This window comes from Taudactylus pleione, unplaced genomic scaffold (assembly GCF_031769625.1).
Source record: "Taudactylus pleione unplaced genomic scaffold, aTauple2 ptg000129l, whole genome shotgun sequence".
Taxonomy (NCBI): Eukaryota; Metazoa; Chordata; class Amphibia; order Anura; family Myobatrachidae; genus Taudactylus; species Taudactylus pleione.
The window spans coordinates 8,606,088-8,622,024 of record NW_028284531.1 but is presented as its reverse complement, the minus strand read 5'-3'; the positions used below and the strand labels follow the sequence as shown (position 1 = coordinate 8,622,024).

At 42.8% G+C, this 15,937-nt stretch overlaps 1 protein-coding gene across 1 annotated transcript in view; it reads left to right on the top strand.

Moving 5' to 3' along the window:
- Positions 1 to 1,728: 1,728 nt before the first annotated feature.
- The window catches only part of USP8 (ubiquitin specific peptidase 8), a 69,036-nt gene continuing 54,827 nt past the window's right edge, over positions 1,729 to 15,937 (top strand). The window contains exons 1-3 of the mRNA XM_088472826.1: positions 1,729 to 1,913; positions 5,760 to 5,931; positions 15,556 to 15,700. Coding sequence (XP_088328952.1) covers positions 5,828 to 5,931; positions 15,556 to 15,700 — 249 coding nt within the window. The 5' untranslated portion in view covers positions 1,729 to 1,913; positions 5,760 to 5,827. The remainder of the gene's footprint in view (positions 1,914 to 5,759; positions 5,932 to 15,555; positions 15,701 to 15,937) is intronic.

The window sequence follows — 15,937 nt, the reverse complement described above, 5'->3', positions numbered from 1 at the left end:
GGGAGGGTGCTCCTACCTCCAAAAGGCCCACCCCCTCTGTTTGCCTTCGGAGAGAGTGATAAGGAGAGGGAGTTTAGATCCTGGAGAGAGGTTACCCATGTGTGGTGCTGAACCCACCTTCCCATGTGTGCATCTGACCCCCTATGTATTTTATGTGAATCTGGCCTTTTCAGTGTATTTTTATGTGGATCTTGCCTTTTTAATGTAGTTTTATGTGGATCTGGCCTTTTCAATGTATATGTATGTGGATCTGGCCTTTTCAATGAATATGTATGTGGATCTGGCCTTTTCAATGTATTTTATGTGGATCTGGCTTTTTTAATGTGTTTTTATGTGGATCCGTCTTTTGCAATGTATTTTATGTGGATCTGGCTTTTTTAATGTGCTTTTATGTGCATCTGACTTTACCTATATATAAATATATATTTCGTATGGATTCTGGTTTTCTGTGTGATGGTGTGAATTCACAGCAGTTTTCTCTCCTATATTTCTGTATTTGTATAGTTTTCTACATTATATGATAGATCAACACGTAATAACACACACCCTACAGCCATGGCCAAAAGTTTTGAGAATGACACAGGTATTCTTTTTCACAAAATTTGCTGCTTCAGTGTTTTTAGAGCTTTTTGTCAGATGTTACTATGGTATACTGAAGTAAAATTACAGGCATTTCATAAGTGTCAATGGCTTTTATTGACTTTTACGTTAAGTTTATGCAAAGAGTCAATATTTGCAGTGTTGACCTTTCGGTTTCAAAACCTCTGCAATTTACCCTGTCATGTTGTCAATCAACTTCTGGGCCACATACTGACTGATGGCCACCCATTCTTGCCTAATCAATGCTTGGAGTTTATCAGAATTTGTGGGTTTTTGTTTGTCCACCCACCTCTTGAGGATTGACCACAAGGTTAGGACTAGACTATACAGCACAGATGGACCTGTGACGTCACACCCACGTGACCCGGCCTGAAAGGGGGAGGGGTGGGGATGCTAACGGGGGGACCAAAAGTGTCCCCTCGCGGGCTTGCTGCGCTCGCCACGCTTCGGGCACGGTGGCTCGCCACAAATATTTATTCCCCCCTCTATGCCCTAGTGGATGGTAACGCAGGAGCAGTCCAGCCTCCTGCAGCGGTCACGTGGTGGGTACGTCACAGAGGTCCTTTCTCCGACTAGGAAATAGCAGCAACCTTGACCACAAGGTCTCAATTGGATTAAGGTCTGGGGAGTTTCCTGGCCATGGACCCAAAATGTTGATGTTTTGTTCCCCGAGCCACTTAGGTATCACTTTTGTCTTATGACAAGGTGCTCCATCATGCTGGAAAAGGCATTGTTCCTCACCAAACTGTTTTTGGATGGTTGGGAGAAGTTGCTCTTGGAGGATGTATTGGTACTATTCTTTATTCATGGCTGTGTTCTTAGGCAAAATTGTGAGTGATCCCACTCCCTTGGCTGAGAAGCAACCCCACACATGAATAGTCTCCGGATACTTTACTGTTGGCATACATACAGTGAATAGATATTCTATAAAAATAGCACTGCATGTATGTATATATTCTATAAAATAGCCCTGTCTGTCTATCTATCTCTGCAAAGATAAGCAGCAGCATCCTCTTGACAGTAGCCCCCACAGTGAATGAATACAGTTTTTAGTGTCTCTGAGTGATGATGATTATAATGTGGCGGCGCTGTGTACACAAAATCCCCGTACACTACAGCAACCTCTGGTGACGTCACCGCGCTGGCCGGTCTCTCAGCGTAAGGAAAACAATCCGCGGCCATTTTGGTGTGGCGTCAGCATCTGCCAGGCTGCAGCAGCTGCTGCTGCGAGAAGTTCTGCCCTGTGCCCTTGCTGTGTGTGCAGTGACCGGCGCCCCAGGAGCGGGGGAGAAGGGATCATCATGATGAGCCTGGTGAGTGTGTGCGCTGGTTATGCTGCGCTATAGCAGTGCTCCCGGGAGGGTGTGCTACTTCCCTCCCCTCAATGACATAATACACACACAGGGGCTTAATGGAAGGTGTCATGTGACTTCTCTGTCACTGGGAGTGCTGGCTGTCGCATGTCGTGATAGGCATCCTCCTGTATGGAACGCGATAGCCCTATCTCTTAACGGGAACACTAGATTTTGAAACAGTTAAAACATGGACTTGTAACTATATATTGGTATTTATGAATACATCTTCTGCATCTATTTACAAAATATACTAATGTTAGCTGTATTTTATATCCGTTTTAATCAATGAATTTTTTGCTAATGCACTTGTATATTTAAAATTGTTTAAAATCCCAAGTATATCTTATATGGTGTATTTTTAATGTTAATTTACCATCTGCTCAATTAAGCAAATTGTTATTACATCAAAATAAATTAATATATTTGATAGAGATGTCTATAAAGAATTGTTACATTTTTTTTTTGTTTTAAATTATATATTAATCTGCACTTGAGTTGCAGTTTGCATCTAATTGAATTTGCTTCAAAGTGATGGTACTCATTATGCTGATAAGCAGCTGTAACAGTGAACAGGAAAACCCCCATTTCTCCACATGATGGTAGGGGATTACACTGCCAGCTTCTGTCCCACCTTCATGACCTTACACCAACATATGCGCGCCAAAAGGATCTGAGGGGATCCTGCTTCATTCTCTAGTAGCTCTTTACATAGTTAAGAAATACTAACTACATCTGATTATGCAGGTCACTATCAGACAAGCTTCAGATTAATTTATGAAGCTCGTTAAATTGGAGAAGACTGTCCTTCCTATCAGGGCCGTAACTAGGGTAGTGCAACCAGTGCCATTGCACAGGGCACCGCACGGCAGGGGGCGCTATTTGGGCCTGTCAATTTTTTTGTTTATTATCATTCTCACTTGTAGCTTCCTCTTCTTTTATCCCCAGCATCTCCTGGCCTCCCCTATCTCTTTCCTGGCCCTTCCCCATGAGGCCACGGCCCTTTGTCAGGTGCACTAGCTTATGTCCCTGTTTAAAAAATGATGGGGGGGGGGGGCGCCAATGATCTCTCTGGCACAGGGCACCAAAAAGTCTATTTACGGCTCTGCTTCCTATACAGAACTATAGAGTGGTACATATCTGCAAAATCTCCTGTATTAAATACTCCTGGTACCTAAATTCAAATGCGGAAACAACTGTTTAATGAATAAGCTGCTTAGTTTCTGCTGATATCCCCTTTACTGTAGGGTTCATTTGACCATGTTCAAGAGGCATGTTTATTAAAATGTGTAGCCAGTCACCAAATCTTTATCGTGGCATTAAGCTTTCTATTTTTGCAGAGATGTACCAATTCGATCCAATAAGAGCCTGTCCTGGCGGTCAGGAAGAAGTCACAGTCTGGGCAGCACAGACGGTGTAATGGTTAGCATTACTTCCTCACAGCAATGAGGTAGTGGTTTTGATTCCCATTACAGCTCTGTGTGGAGTTTGTATATTCTACTTGTGGTTGGTTAATTAGCTTCCCAAAATGTGTATGTGTGTGTACATGGGGTAGGGAACAGATTGTAAGCTCCACTGGGGCAGGGCCTGATGTGTATGGCCAAACATTGGGGTCTGTAAGTGTAAAAAAGAGGGCTTGTGAAATAGATATAAAATGAAGTGAATATCGGAGTAAAAATAATAAAATGTACAAATGTGGATCTGAGAGACTTATAAACAAATATGAGTAGCAGTAATAAAGGAAGTAAAGGATAAAAATAATTAAATATTAATTTAAAAAAATTTGTTTTATAAAAAATAATATCCGGGCAATGCTTTGGAGAAAGATTTAAAATTAAAACTTATGCTGGGCATACACTGCCAGATAAAATGTCTGTCAGACCGACAGACATTTTATCTGGCCGGCTGCCAGCCGCAGATGTCCGCGACATACACTGTGAGAGAAATCTCAGTGTATAGCCCGACATCTGCGCTCCGCCCCCGGGGGAGGAGACATTTCCCTGTTCCTTCATAGGAAGGAACACAGGAAATGTCTGTCTGTCGGCTGCGCTGGGCATACACTGCCCGATGCGGCCGACAGTTTACCAGGTAATATCGCATCGGACGGGCATGCTGGACAATCATAGCATGCCCGACCAAGCAATATTTAACCCTCGGTCGCCCCCCCACGCTACAATTATCGCGGCGATCCGCCGATATCGGGCGGATCGTCCCTATAATTGCAGCGTGTATGGCCAGCATTAGAGATTGTGGTGTTAACCACTGTATGTTTATAGCTTTTTAGTGGGTATTTGTGGGGAGCCGGGCCATGGGGGTTGCAGATTTTGAGGGCGTGTCACTCTACAGCCTTTACCATGCAGAGAGGGGTAACCAGGAAAGCACGGATGACGCCGACGTCATCTGCGAGGAGGTGACAGCTGCCAGGAGGCAAAGGTAGGATTAGGGTCAGTTAGTTAGAAACTGCCAGTGTCTCTAAACATCGAGCAAGTGACACCGCCCTCAAAGCCGCGCAACATCTACAACCTCCACGGCCCGTCTCCACACAAATACTAAAAAGCTATAAACATTGTGGTTAACACCATAATCTTTAATTGTGAATCTTATTCACTAAGCCTTGGAGAGAGATAAAATGGAGAAAGATAAATCCCAGCCTATTAGCTCCTAACTGTCAGTTTACAGGCTGTGTTTGAAAAATGACAGCAGCTGATTGGCTGGGACTTTTATATTTCTCCAGTTTATCTCTCTCCAAGGCTTAGTGAATAGACCCCCATCTCTGTAAAGCGCTGCGAAATATGTTATATAAATAACTGATAATAATAAGTGATTACATCCGCATTTACTGTCTCTACCTATGCACCCCCTTGCAGCTACTGCGTATGCACGGCTTTCCTGCTGCGCTTGCAGAAATAGCCGCAATGCGCATCAGGCCACCGAAGAGTGTTCACAAGAGCAGCCCCATTGTAGGTAATGATCTTGAATATGTCTCTGATATCTTTTGCTTTCCATATTGCTACTTTTAAGGGACACTTAGTTCTGGCCTTACACTTGCGGAAACAGCAGTTTTTTGAGGGCAGAATTGATTAATAAATAGGCCCTTTAATCCATCCATTAAATAATCATTTAAAAAAACAAAGAAAGGTGCAAATAAGCTGAGCAGGTCAGACCATGGACAATATTGTAAATGTAAATCAATAATAGGTTTTAAGTGTCATCGTAGTAAAAAGGAATTTTTGGGTCATCTTTACTTTTTCTGCCTTGACCCGTCCACTTTCTTCTCCTATTTCTGGAAATACATACATTATGTCACTCTAAGCAAATCCAAAAGTCCAGTGGAATCTGTTAGTACATATTACTGCCTTTGTTATACCACTCATAAGTCAACTGTAAAGCTGGCCACACACAGCGATATTTTACCCGATCTGGCCGATTCCGACACATTGGAATGACAGATCGTAATAAAATATGGCCAAATTGAGAGTAAATCGTGAGTCCCCACTCACGATGCGATGCGCGTCCCCGCTGGTCGCACATCGCATCGTCAGCTCTGCCGTGCAGTAGGGCAGATCTGACATTCTGGGACACAATGCACTGGAAAAAAAAAAAAAAGTGAAGATGCAAGATTGATCTTAAGTCAGATTGGATTCTTTGTACTCCAAATCATGTGTAGGGCTGCCGGGGAAGAGTTCAGGGGAAATCGCAAACATCGTGGGAACCTGTGCAGATCGCTATGTGTGTGGGCATATAGTAGTGTTGTGTATTCATTAATTCTTCCTTTTTTTTTCTTTTTTTCTTGCTTACTGGTTCAAGGCATGCATTATCACTAGGATTACAGGAAAGTACAGCATCTGATGTAAGAAACAGAACCTTTTTCCAATATGCCTACAGCATCTGCATTACCCAAAGAGTTGTATCTTTCCACTTCCCTGTTGGAGCTCAATAGGAAAGCTGAAGTTAAAGCAGATACAACTAGTACAAAAAGGTAGATTATACTCATTGTCTTAAATAATTAATCATGGGCTAATACTAGTCTTTTCTGTTTTAACTTCTGGGTGTGTTTGCTAAATGATCAAAATGCTCACATTTCTTTATGGTGTACTGCTTTTTCATTTTCTTTTTTAAGTGTTTACATTAGTTTTTAATCTGTTAGTTTTGTATTTACACTAGGTTACAAGGAATACTAGATGTGCTTAAACTTTCCATGACACAGGCTGCATAAAAATGTGTTGCAATAACTGGTTGCAAAAGATTAATTCTATGGAACAGTTTCTCAGTGTGTTGTAAAACAATGCTAGTGTTATGTGAGAGTTGAGCACTATGGGCCACGATAAATCGATAATTTATATTTGCCAAATTTATCGCTGGTCTTGGTGCAATATTTTCGCCTATTCTGGAAATGCTCTCCCGATTTTCACCAAATTCAACTGCAAAACAGGCAAACGCATACCTGTGATTTTTCATGGCGAAAAATACGAAAATGTCTCCACTTTTTGGGAAATCCGTCTGTTCCCCAAAATAAGCCAAATTAACATAGAAGTGTATTAATGGCCGTAATAAAAGTATTTTGGGTTCTTAAATTGTGTCAATTGGCTGTTATATGTGTATTTGCATAAGTGTTGAAAATTGATAGAAAGCAATAATTTTTGGAGAAAATAACTGCGGGATGTAAATTGGGGGTGCATTTAAAATGGGTGCAAGTATATATTTGTGTCTATAAAGTGCACTTGTAAAAAAATTTAAAAATACACCTGCTGCAGCCACCTGCAATGTTTAAAACGCCTGTCTCATCCATACAGCCCCCCAAAATACCAGGCCGTCTACTTTAAACCCATTTTCCACTACTTTTATTTTTGTCGACCCAAAATTGACATGTAATAAATAAAAAAAACTTCTTGGCTAATTTATCATTAGGGGGAAGTTGGTTATCTAAAGGGTTATGAAACAAATCCCCATATTTTTAGCCAAAAATATGGATTTAGCATTTTTTTGCACCTACTCTGAGATGGTGAAAACTTATTGCCGGTTTCTGTCTATGCAATTATCGCACATTCTATAACTGAATTGCGCAATATCGCAATTAAGGCAAAAGCGATACTTTATCGTGAAAACGGGGGTTATCGTGTCTATTTAAATTATTATTACATTTTATTTATAGGGCGCCAGAAGTGGTCCGCAGCGCCATACATACAGTAAAGGGTACACAGAACATTACATTACAATACAGTAACCAAATTATAAACAGCACAAGTAACAATTAGCAACACAACTCTCCATACACCATACAGCTGGGAAGGTGAAGGCTGTCATACAAGTGCTAGAGAAGAAGGCTGTGAGACAGTGGGGAGGAGGACCCTGCTCCTAGGAGCTTACAATTGAATATGGCCCTATGTATGAATGTTGTCATTGCATGCTTCAGGGAGAGTGTCCCTTCCAAACTAATACATATAAAATACAGTACAGGCTATAGGAATCTTTTCAGAGTTTGTAAGGACCGGTTCAGCACACTGGCCACCAGTATAACACGTTTATCCCTTTTATATTGCTGCATAACAATCAGGCTAGTATTGGTGCAGTTTATGCAAATCATACTTTGAAAACAGTTGTTGTTCAAAGAGAAAACGTTTTATATAAATGTCCATGTTTAGCTTTAGAATATTATGTGACTGGTTAATTACTTTTTATTGGTTTAGTCATGAATATGGTAGAAAGCTTTATTTATAAAGATCAAGTGTAAAAGACATAGAGGCTGATTCTGAGGAGCACCTAAAAGCAAACGCAGCAGTGTGTATTCTTGTTTGCCCGCCTGCAAATTTATGCAAATGGCATACCAACTCCTTCACTTGTGTACATCAGTGTGGCCGAATGTACAAGGGCTAAAACGCACGTTTAGCGCCCGTGCATACTGTAATACTGGTTGGTGTGTCCTTACATACCACCATCAGTTGCACCACCGAAAATTGCACCATCCCTATGGCAGGTGCAGTTTCTCGGTCCGATTATTGCCTTCTATGCTTGCAGCTGTGCATGACCTCAACACTCCCGTAATACGCCCACTGTGCAGCCCATTTTTGCATGCACTAGTAGCCATCTCCCAGTCACCGCACAAGAACACAAATCACTTTTCCGCCACTCTTCTGTTACCATCTGAATCGATCGCAGCAACACCGTTGTGCGTGCACTGTGTAACGCAGGCGTCGTAGGAGTTTTCAGAGCTTTTGCGCATGCACAGTTTCAAACGGTTGCACAACTACGTGAACGTTGGCATTGCATGCAACTCAGAATTGAGCCTTTAACCTGGAGCTATGACTTGTTCAAAGCAATAAATTATTTCCATGGATAGCTAGCTCAACATTTATTGCGGAAAAACTTGTTCAGAGCCTGGATATAATATGTTTATATTCATTGGTATAGATGTGTCCTCACGCTGCAATCGCGCCAAACAGCCCCTCTCTGCGTGCCTGGTCCCATGCTTCTCTGTTAGCGCCGGGCATCTTTATTGCATATTTTTTATTTTTTTGCAGAAAATGTGACTGACCAGGAGACTGTGCTGATTCATTTGATATGTGACTGAGTCTCTGAATCTGTATACAAAGTAACAAGTGCTACCATTCAGCAGCTGCGGCTTTTTGCTATGCCGAGTTCAATCGTGCTTTGCAGATTAATTTTTTTTTTTTTTTTTTATAAATTCTTTATTTTCAGAACAAAAACACATTTTTGTAAACGAAAAATCAATACATAACACGGACTGTATATATAAGAAACATTACACACATATACAGACATATCCTTACATACAGACATCTGTTTTTGTAAAGAGAAAAGAAAAAGAAAAATACATACAATAAAATAAAACAGAGAGAGAGTAAGACAATGGGGGAAAAGGGGGAAGGTATGCAGATAGACCCTGAATGCACCGAAATCCGAAATAAGACAATTTATTTCCTTTTTTCCCATAATTAAGAATGTGGAATGAGGGCTGCAGATGATTTAAAGTCAATCCATTTGGACCAAATAGCAGTAAACTCAGAGTGTTTCTCAGGGGCTGAATAAAGAACATCATCCATTGTCATATAGAAGTCAAGACGTTGACACCATTCCCAGACTGTAGGAGGGGTCCGGGAGCGCCAATGCACTGGGAGTACCGCCCTTGCCGCATTATTAATATGACTAAGGAGGGACTTTTTGTATAGAGAGATCGGGTCAGATGTATGTGAGAGCAACCAAAAATCCGAGCCAGATGGAACAGTGAAGCCTAAGATCTCCGAAGCCAGGGCTATTATTTTACCCCAGAAGGGGATAATTAGTGGACAATCCCACCAGATGTGCATCATCGTACCCGTTTCCCCAAGACATCTCCAACAGAGAGGAGACACCGTGGGATAGCATTTGTGGAGAATGACCGGGCAACGGTACCATCGTGTCATGACCTTATATTGTGTTTCCAAAACCTCTAAACTGTTGGAGCACGCATTAATAACTAGAAACACTCTGTCCCAATTGATATGTATATCTTTTTTAATAAAATCTCTATCCCAGGCCTTTACAAAAAGAGGGTCTCCAGAAAACATGTTATGTAATAAAATCTTATATATACCCGAGATTATATGTGTAGGAGGTTGCCGATGCGTACACATAGATTCAAAGGATGTCATATCTCTAGCAAATACTGAAGGACCCCCCAGAGAAGAGACAAAATGTCGGATCTGAGTGTAGGCCCAGAGAGATTGGGTTGTAAGAGAGGTCTTGGCACATAGATCTGAAAAGGGTACGAGTTTACCTTTGGCCACAAGGTGACCAGCTCTAATAATCCCTGCAGCAGACCATATGGAAGAAAACCGCCCAGAATTCCCAGGAGGGAAAAGGGGATTGTATAAGATAGGGGTAAGAGGAGATATCACTGAAGATATTCCGGGTTTTACTCGCAATTTTCTCCACATTTCTAAAGTAGGGCCCACTGTTGGGTGTGCGGAACGAACAATTTTGGAACACCACGGCAAAGTACTCAGATGAAGATTAGACGATTCTGACTCCAGCTCCACCCACTGCTTACCCACTGTACCCCGAGTCCAATCTAGAACTCTACCGAGTATAATGGCCTGATAGTAAGTGGATATCATTGGTAATTGTTGGCCTCCCTGACTATTCTGCCTAAAAAGCACTTCATGTTTAAATCTGGGCTTCCTACCTCCCCAGACAAATTTTCGGATGAGGGTATGTGCTTCTGACAAGAAGCTTGAGGGAAGAGCAATCGGTGTGGCCTGCAACAAATATAAGAGGCGCGGAAGAATATTCATCTTGATAATATTTAGGCGGCCTAGCCACGAAAACTTTTGCAAACTCCACTTATCCAATTCTTTACGAATAGAAGTGATCAAAGGCGTATGATTAAGGGCAAACAGGTCACATAAACATCTAGGAACAAATATGCCTAAGTATTTAAGAGAAGAAGTCTGCCATTTAAAGGGGAAGGAGGTACCAAGTGCAGACACTGTCTCGACCGAAGCGGTAACATTTAAGGCAACAGACTTACTATAATTAATCTTAAAATTAGAGAGGTCACCAAAATGCTGGAATTCTTTCATTAAATTAGGGAGAGAGGTAACCGGATTAGTTACTATTGCTAGCAGATCATCCGCAAAGAGGGCAAGGCGATAATCCCATGAACCCACCTTAAGACCCGTGATACTAGGATTCGCTCTAATTGCTCTTGCCAAGGCCTCCATGCAAAGTACAAAAACCAAGGGAGAGAGAGGGCAGCCCTGACGAGTACCATTTGATATGTTGACTGGGGCCGACAAGATCCCATTCACTCGTATCTGGGCCGAAGGGGCTCTATATAGGGCCAAAATTTTAGAAAGGAAGCTTGCACCCAACCCTAAGCGATTCAACACCCCTGTCATGAAACCCCAATCCACCCGGTCAAAAGCCTTTTCAGCATCGGTGGAGAGGAGCACCATGGGAATATCAGAGGAGACTGCATGGTGTATTAAATCAAGGACTTTGGTGGTATTGTCCTTCGCCTCCCTACCCGGTACAAAGCCCACCTGGTCAGAATGGATGATAGATGGGAGATGAGGCTTAAGCCGATTAGCTATAAGCTTTGCATAAAGCTTGACATCTACATTTAAGAGAGATATCGGGCGATAACTCGCTGGTAGTGATGGATCCTTGCCCTCCTTAGGGATAACCGTAATGTGTGCTGCAAGCGATTGATCTGAGAAAGGGGTATACTCTGAAACTGCATTACAGGCCCGTAACAAAAGAGGCAAGAGAGTATCTTGGTACGCCTTATAGTATGACAGCGTGAAGCCGTCAGGACCAGGGCTCTTTCCGGATGGGGAAGATTTGATGGCAACAGATAATTCGTCTTCTGTGAAAGGGGAGTCAAGAGCCTGTGTCACCACTTCGGGGAGAATAGGGAAGTCTATTTCTTCCAAATACTTCTGAATCTGCAATACTCGAGCTGCGTGATCTAAATTCGCATTATCCGGACCTAGATTATAGAGGGCAGAGTAAAAAGTCTGAAAGACTGCTGCAATGTCCTTGTCGGTATGACAGAGATTACCTGTATGATCCTTGATACGTTGAAGATAAGTCAGGGATCTCTGAGCTCTAAGAGCCCTTGCCAGCATTTTGCCTGGTTTGTTCCCCCAACGATAATATTTATGGCGGCATCTTCGAAACCCTCTCCTAGCCCCTTCATAAAGTAAATCATTAAGAGCGTCTCTAGCCTTTTGAAGTTCTACAAATACATCAGAGGACATAGTAGATTTATGGGTAAGTTCGAGCATCTGGATTTTAGATAACAAAGCATCCCTACACTCAGTTTTCTTTTTTTTGAGATAGGACCCCAACTGAATACATTTCCCCCGGACAACACATTTGTGAGCCTCCCAGATTGAGACTGATGAGACATCGTTGGTGACATTATGAGAGATGTACTCTCTTAGGGTTTCCCCAATTTGATCTTTACAGTAAGAGTCTCGAAGGAATTGCTCGTTAAACTTCCAGTTCCACTGGCGAGAAGGGGGATCACGCAGATACAAGGTTAAAAAAACAGGGGCGTGGTCAGAACCAGTAATCTGCCCAATAGCGGCATCTGCCAGGAGATCTAGATGGGAATGATCTACACAAAAATAATCAATGCGTGAATAAGAATTATGAGGGGAAGAATAAAAAGTGTAATCCCTCTCTGATGGATGTAAAAGTCTCCAAGTATCTACCAACTGAAAATCGTGCAGGGTCAGCCTGAATTTCCTAACCTCTCTAAAAGAGGTGCGTGAAGAGCCAGAAGTGGTGTCAAGAGAGGGCTCCAGAGCCCAGTTAAAATCTCCACCAACCACTCGGATGCCCTCCAACTGATCTTCTATCATTTCTAATGACTTACGTAGAAAGCCAGACTGACCTTTATTGGGTACATATAAATTTACCAGAGAATATTTTTGATTAGCTATGGTAACCTTGACCAATAATCCCCTACCGTCCCCAATATGGACCACTGAGGTATCAGAGAGCACCAAATGTTTAGAAAACAATATGGCCACCCCTCTAGCCTTGGCTTCGGAGAAATCATTGAAGTACCCCACTGGGAAATAACGAGATCGTAAAGATGGCGCCACACCTTTCTTAAAATGCGTCTCCTGGAGAAAATCTATATCCACCTTATCTATATGTAACGTATGCAGAAGACGGGATCTTTTCTCCGGTATATTAAGACCCTTTACATTGTGAGAAAAAATAGTTAACTTAGCCATATTTAAAGTGTGTAGGAGAGTGTCTCATTTGTCGGATACAAGGAACAGTTACCTGCATGCAGAGAGCGTCTACCAGCAAAAAGATATTGGGAGAAGAGGGGACACATAAGAGCCAAAAGGGAAGGAAGACAGGAAGAAAACAAAGGAAATACAAGGAAAACATGGAACAAATCCTAAAAAACAAAGGACATTGTAACATCAGATTAAATCTCAATTCAAAACTGAATATATTAGTGTAGTAAGAACAGAACTCCGTAATAAAGGCCATGGAAGCCCTTAAGGGGTCCATGGACATTGTATACACAACGGAGTAGGGGGAAATAGGAGGGTAATAGTGAACATGACACCCAAATAGGTCCCTTTTTGTTTTAGGACCTATCTAAATTAGAGTAATATTAAAGCCAAGTATTCGCCTAGATCAGTAAAATATATAAAATCAATAGGAAAATTTTTAATATTCTAGATTAATGTTAACATGAAATAATCAGGTTAAACAAGAACTGTTCATGGGCCATTGCGACCCACATAGACATCTAGCAGGATCGCATTTAAATGGAAGTGAAAAAGTGTTAAGTGACCTACAATGTATAGGAAAGACAGCAAAGATCAACAAGTAGACCACAAAAATCATCAAGCATAAAATAAAATGTTACGGACCATAATAACTGTCCTGATCAGGTAGTTTCCTCACTTTCAGCTGTAGGATCTCTTCCCGGTCTACGTCTGGAGCCTCGGGCTTGCAGCCAGAATGAGGTGGCACGGGGGCACTGGTATCCAATAAATCCAGCCAATTGGGAACTGAAATAGTAGGCAGACCCAGAGAAGAGCAAAACTGGGGCAATTCAGCAGGTTCTCGAAGAATATGGAGCTTCCCCTCATACATTACTTGCACACTTAGCGGAAAGCCCCATCGGAATTTAATGTCCCGCTTATGTAGTTCCTCTGTGAGAGGACGGAGAAGGCGCCTCTGTTGGAGCGTTGACCACGAAAGGTCCTGGAAAATCTGTACTGGACATCCATTGAAGTCGATCTCCTTTGTTTGTCTGGCATGTCGTAGAATTTGCTCCTTAACCTTATAATAATGCAATCGGCATATAATGTCTCTGGGTCTTTCAGAGGGCATACCTTGAGGGCGCAATGCCCTATGGGCTCGATCAAAATGAATCCGTGCATCAGGATCAGCATGTAAAAGTTCATTAAATATTTTGGTGAGAGCATCTTCAATTCCCGACTGAGGAATATCTTCAGGAACCCCCCGAATCCGCAGATTATTTCGTCTACCCCTATTATCAATATCGTCCAATCTACGCTGCATCGCCAACAATATACTGGAGTGGCGGGAGAGCAAGGTGTTACATTCGCCAAGCTGGGTATCCACAGATTCCACATGTTCTTCCAAGGCAACCACTCTCTCTGCCACGTGGGTGAGGTCTGAGCGGATGGAGGAGATATGAGTCTGGACTGTTTCCTGAATCCGTTTTTCTAGGGATTGCAGATCTTGTTGAATGTCCTGCCGAGTCGGTAAGGACCGTAAATGTTGCAGAATCTCCCCTATATCGGACGATTGAGAAGAGGCGGGTGGGGTTAAATGAGGTGAATGAGACTCCTGGTTAGAGCCTCCATCTGAGCCCCCCGATGCCATGTGTGGAGAGGCTGAACCTGTTGAAGTACCAGTCGGAGGGGCAGAAACAGCAAATAGAGTATGGAATGCAGAGTTAGATGATTTCCTAACTGGAGTGGCGGCCGGGCGTTTAGCTGTATTCTTCCTCCCCATGAGGATACATATCAGAGCGGATTGGCACAATAAGGAAAAGGCGGAATACCAGGCTTAGCAGAGAGTGGGTGTCATATTTCAGGTTCCCCTCAGTGACATGTTGTTATATCATGGTTGAAGCTGTCAGGGCATGCATTGTAGGGCTTAATATCCACAGAGTGCAAGGAGGCCACCAATCCAGCACACAAGCTCCTTTCATGCAGGTTATCAATTTAAGGCTGATTTGGGCAAGACAGAGTCTCCAAGGGCCAGTACAGGGCTAAGCAGATTGGGCAACCTGGTCAGGGCTCATATACACCTGCCTGTGCCACAGGCCTTATTCCGAGGAGCTTCTGATTAGCAGTGTAATGTAATATATAGGAGGCCTCAAAATGGCCGCCACCCGCGATTCGCGGCAATCGCGGCAGCTTCCTAGAGGTCTCAGAGGCTCAGGAGGGGTAATTATAGTCTACCCTGGGGTCCCGGCAAGGCTGTAGAGGGTAGACAAGCGGCGGGCAGAGCGGCAATTCTCCGCGACGGCACTGGTCCAGGACGCGCCGGCGGGGGGGGGGCGAAATTTAGCCTGCGGCTTCTGGAGGCGACCTAGGCCGCAGGTGAATCGGCGCCGCGAGTCCGCCCACGGAGCCCAAACAAGAGGGGAGCGGCTCCTCTAGTGAGGAGGAAGAGGCCCAGGCCCCTCAGGGTAACAAGGTGAGACAGGGGGACCTGTATTTAGAGGGACTCTCCAGGGAGCTTAGAGGAGACACATCCACACTGCCCGACAGCTAGGCCACGCCCCCCCTTGCAGATTAATTTGATATGTGACATATTGTATACAAAGTGTCCTGGAGCGTCCTAGTCGCATCGCCCTGCGACTAAGAAGCATTTTTGCCAAAAAAAAGATGGCTGACACTAGAAGAGTGGCACAGGACCTGGCGGCTCACTCACGCCAAGCATCTCGAGCTGCGTGTCGTATTCAGGCTAGATGTGTGAGGACACATCTGTAGTTTTATTAATTCATTATCTTTCACAAAAACATGTTTCTGGTCTGTTTTTAAATGTATCAAAGATTTACTCCTCTTTATTTTTTATTATGAAGCTATGTTCTTAGTGCTTCCAAGATCTTTAAGAAGGCAGAAGAATGCAGACTCGATGGAGATGAGGAAAAAGCTTATGTCTTCTACATGAAATTTTTATCTGTATTTGACCTTGTTAAAAAAAGACCAGACTACAAGCAAAACCAGGTACAGTTTTCTTTTATATTTGAACTTGTAAGATTAATAATCCTTGGTAAATGATTTATAGTCATTGGAGTTCTAGTTTAGTGAACGTCACATGATTTGTTTTAGATTGCTATATATGTTATTGAGTCATGTTTATTGCTTTTGTATCAGGTAAAAAGCATTCCAAACAAATTACCTCCAAAAGGTTATAGGAAAGTGGATATAAAATAATTAAATGTGTTGACAATGCAGGTTATA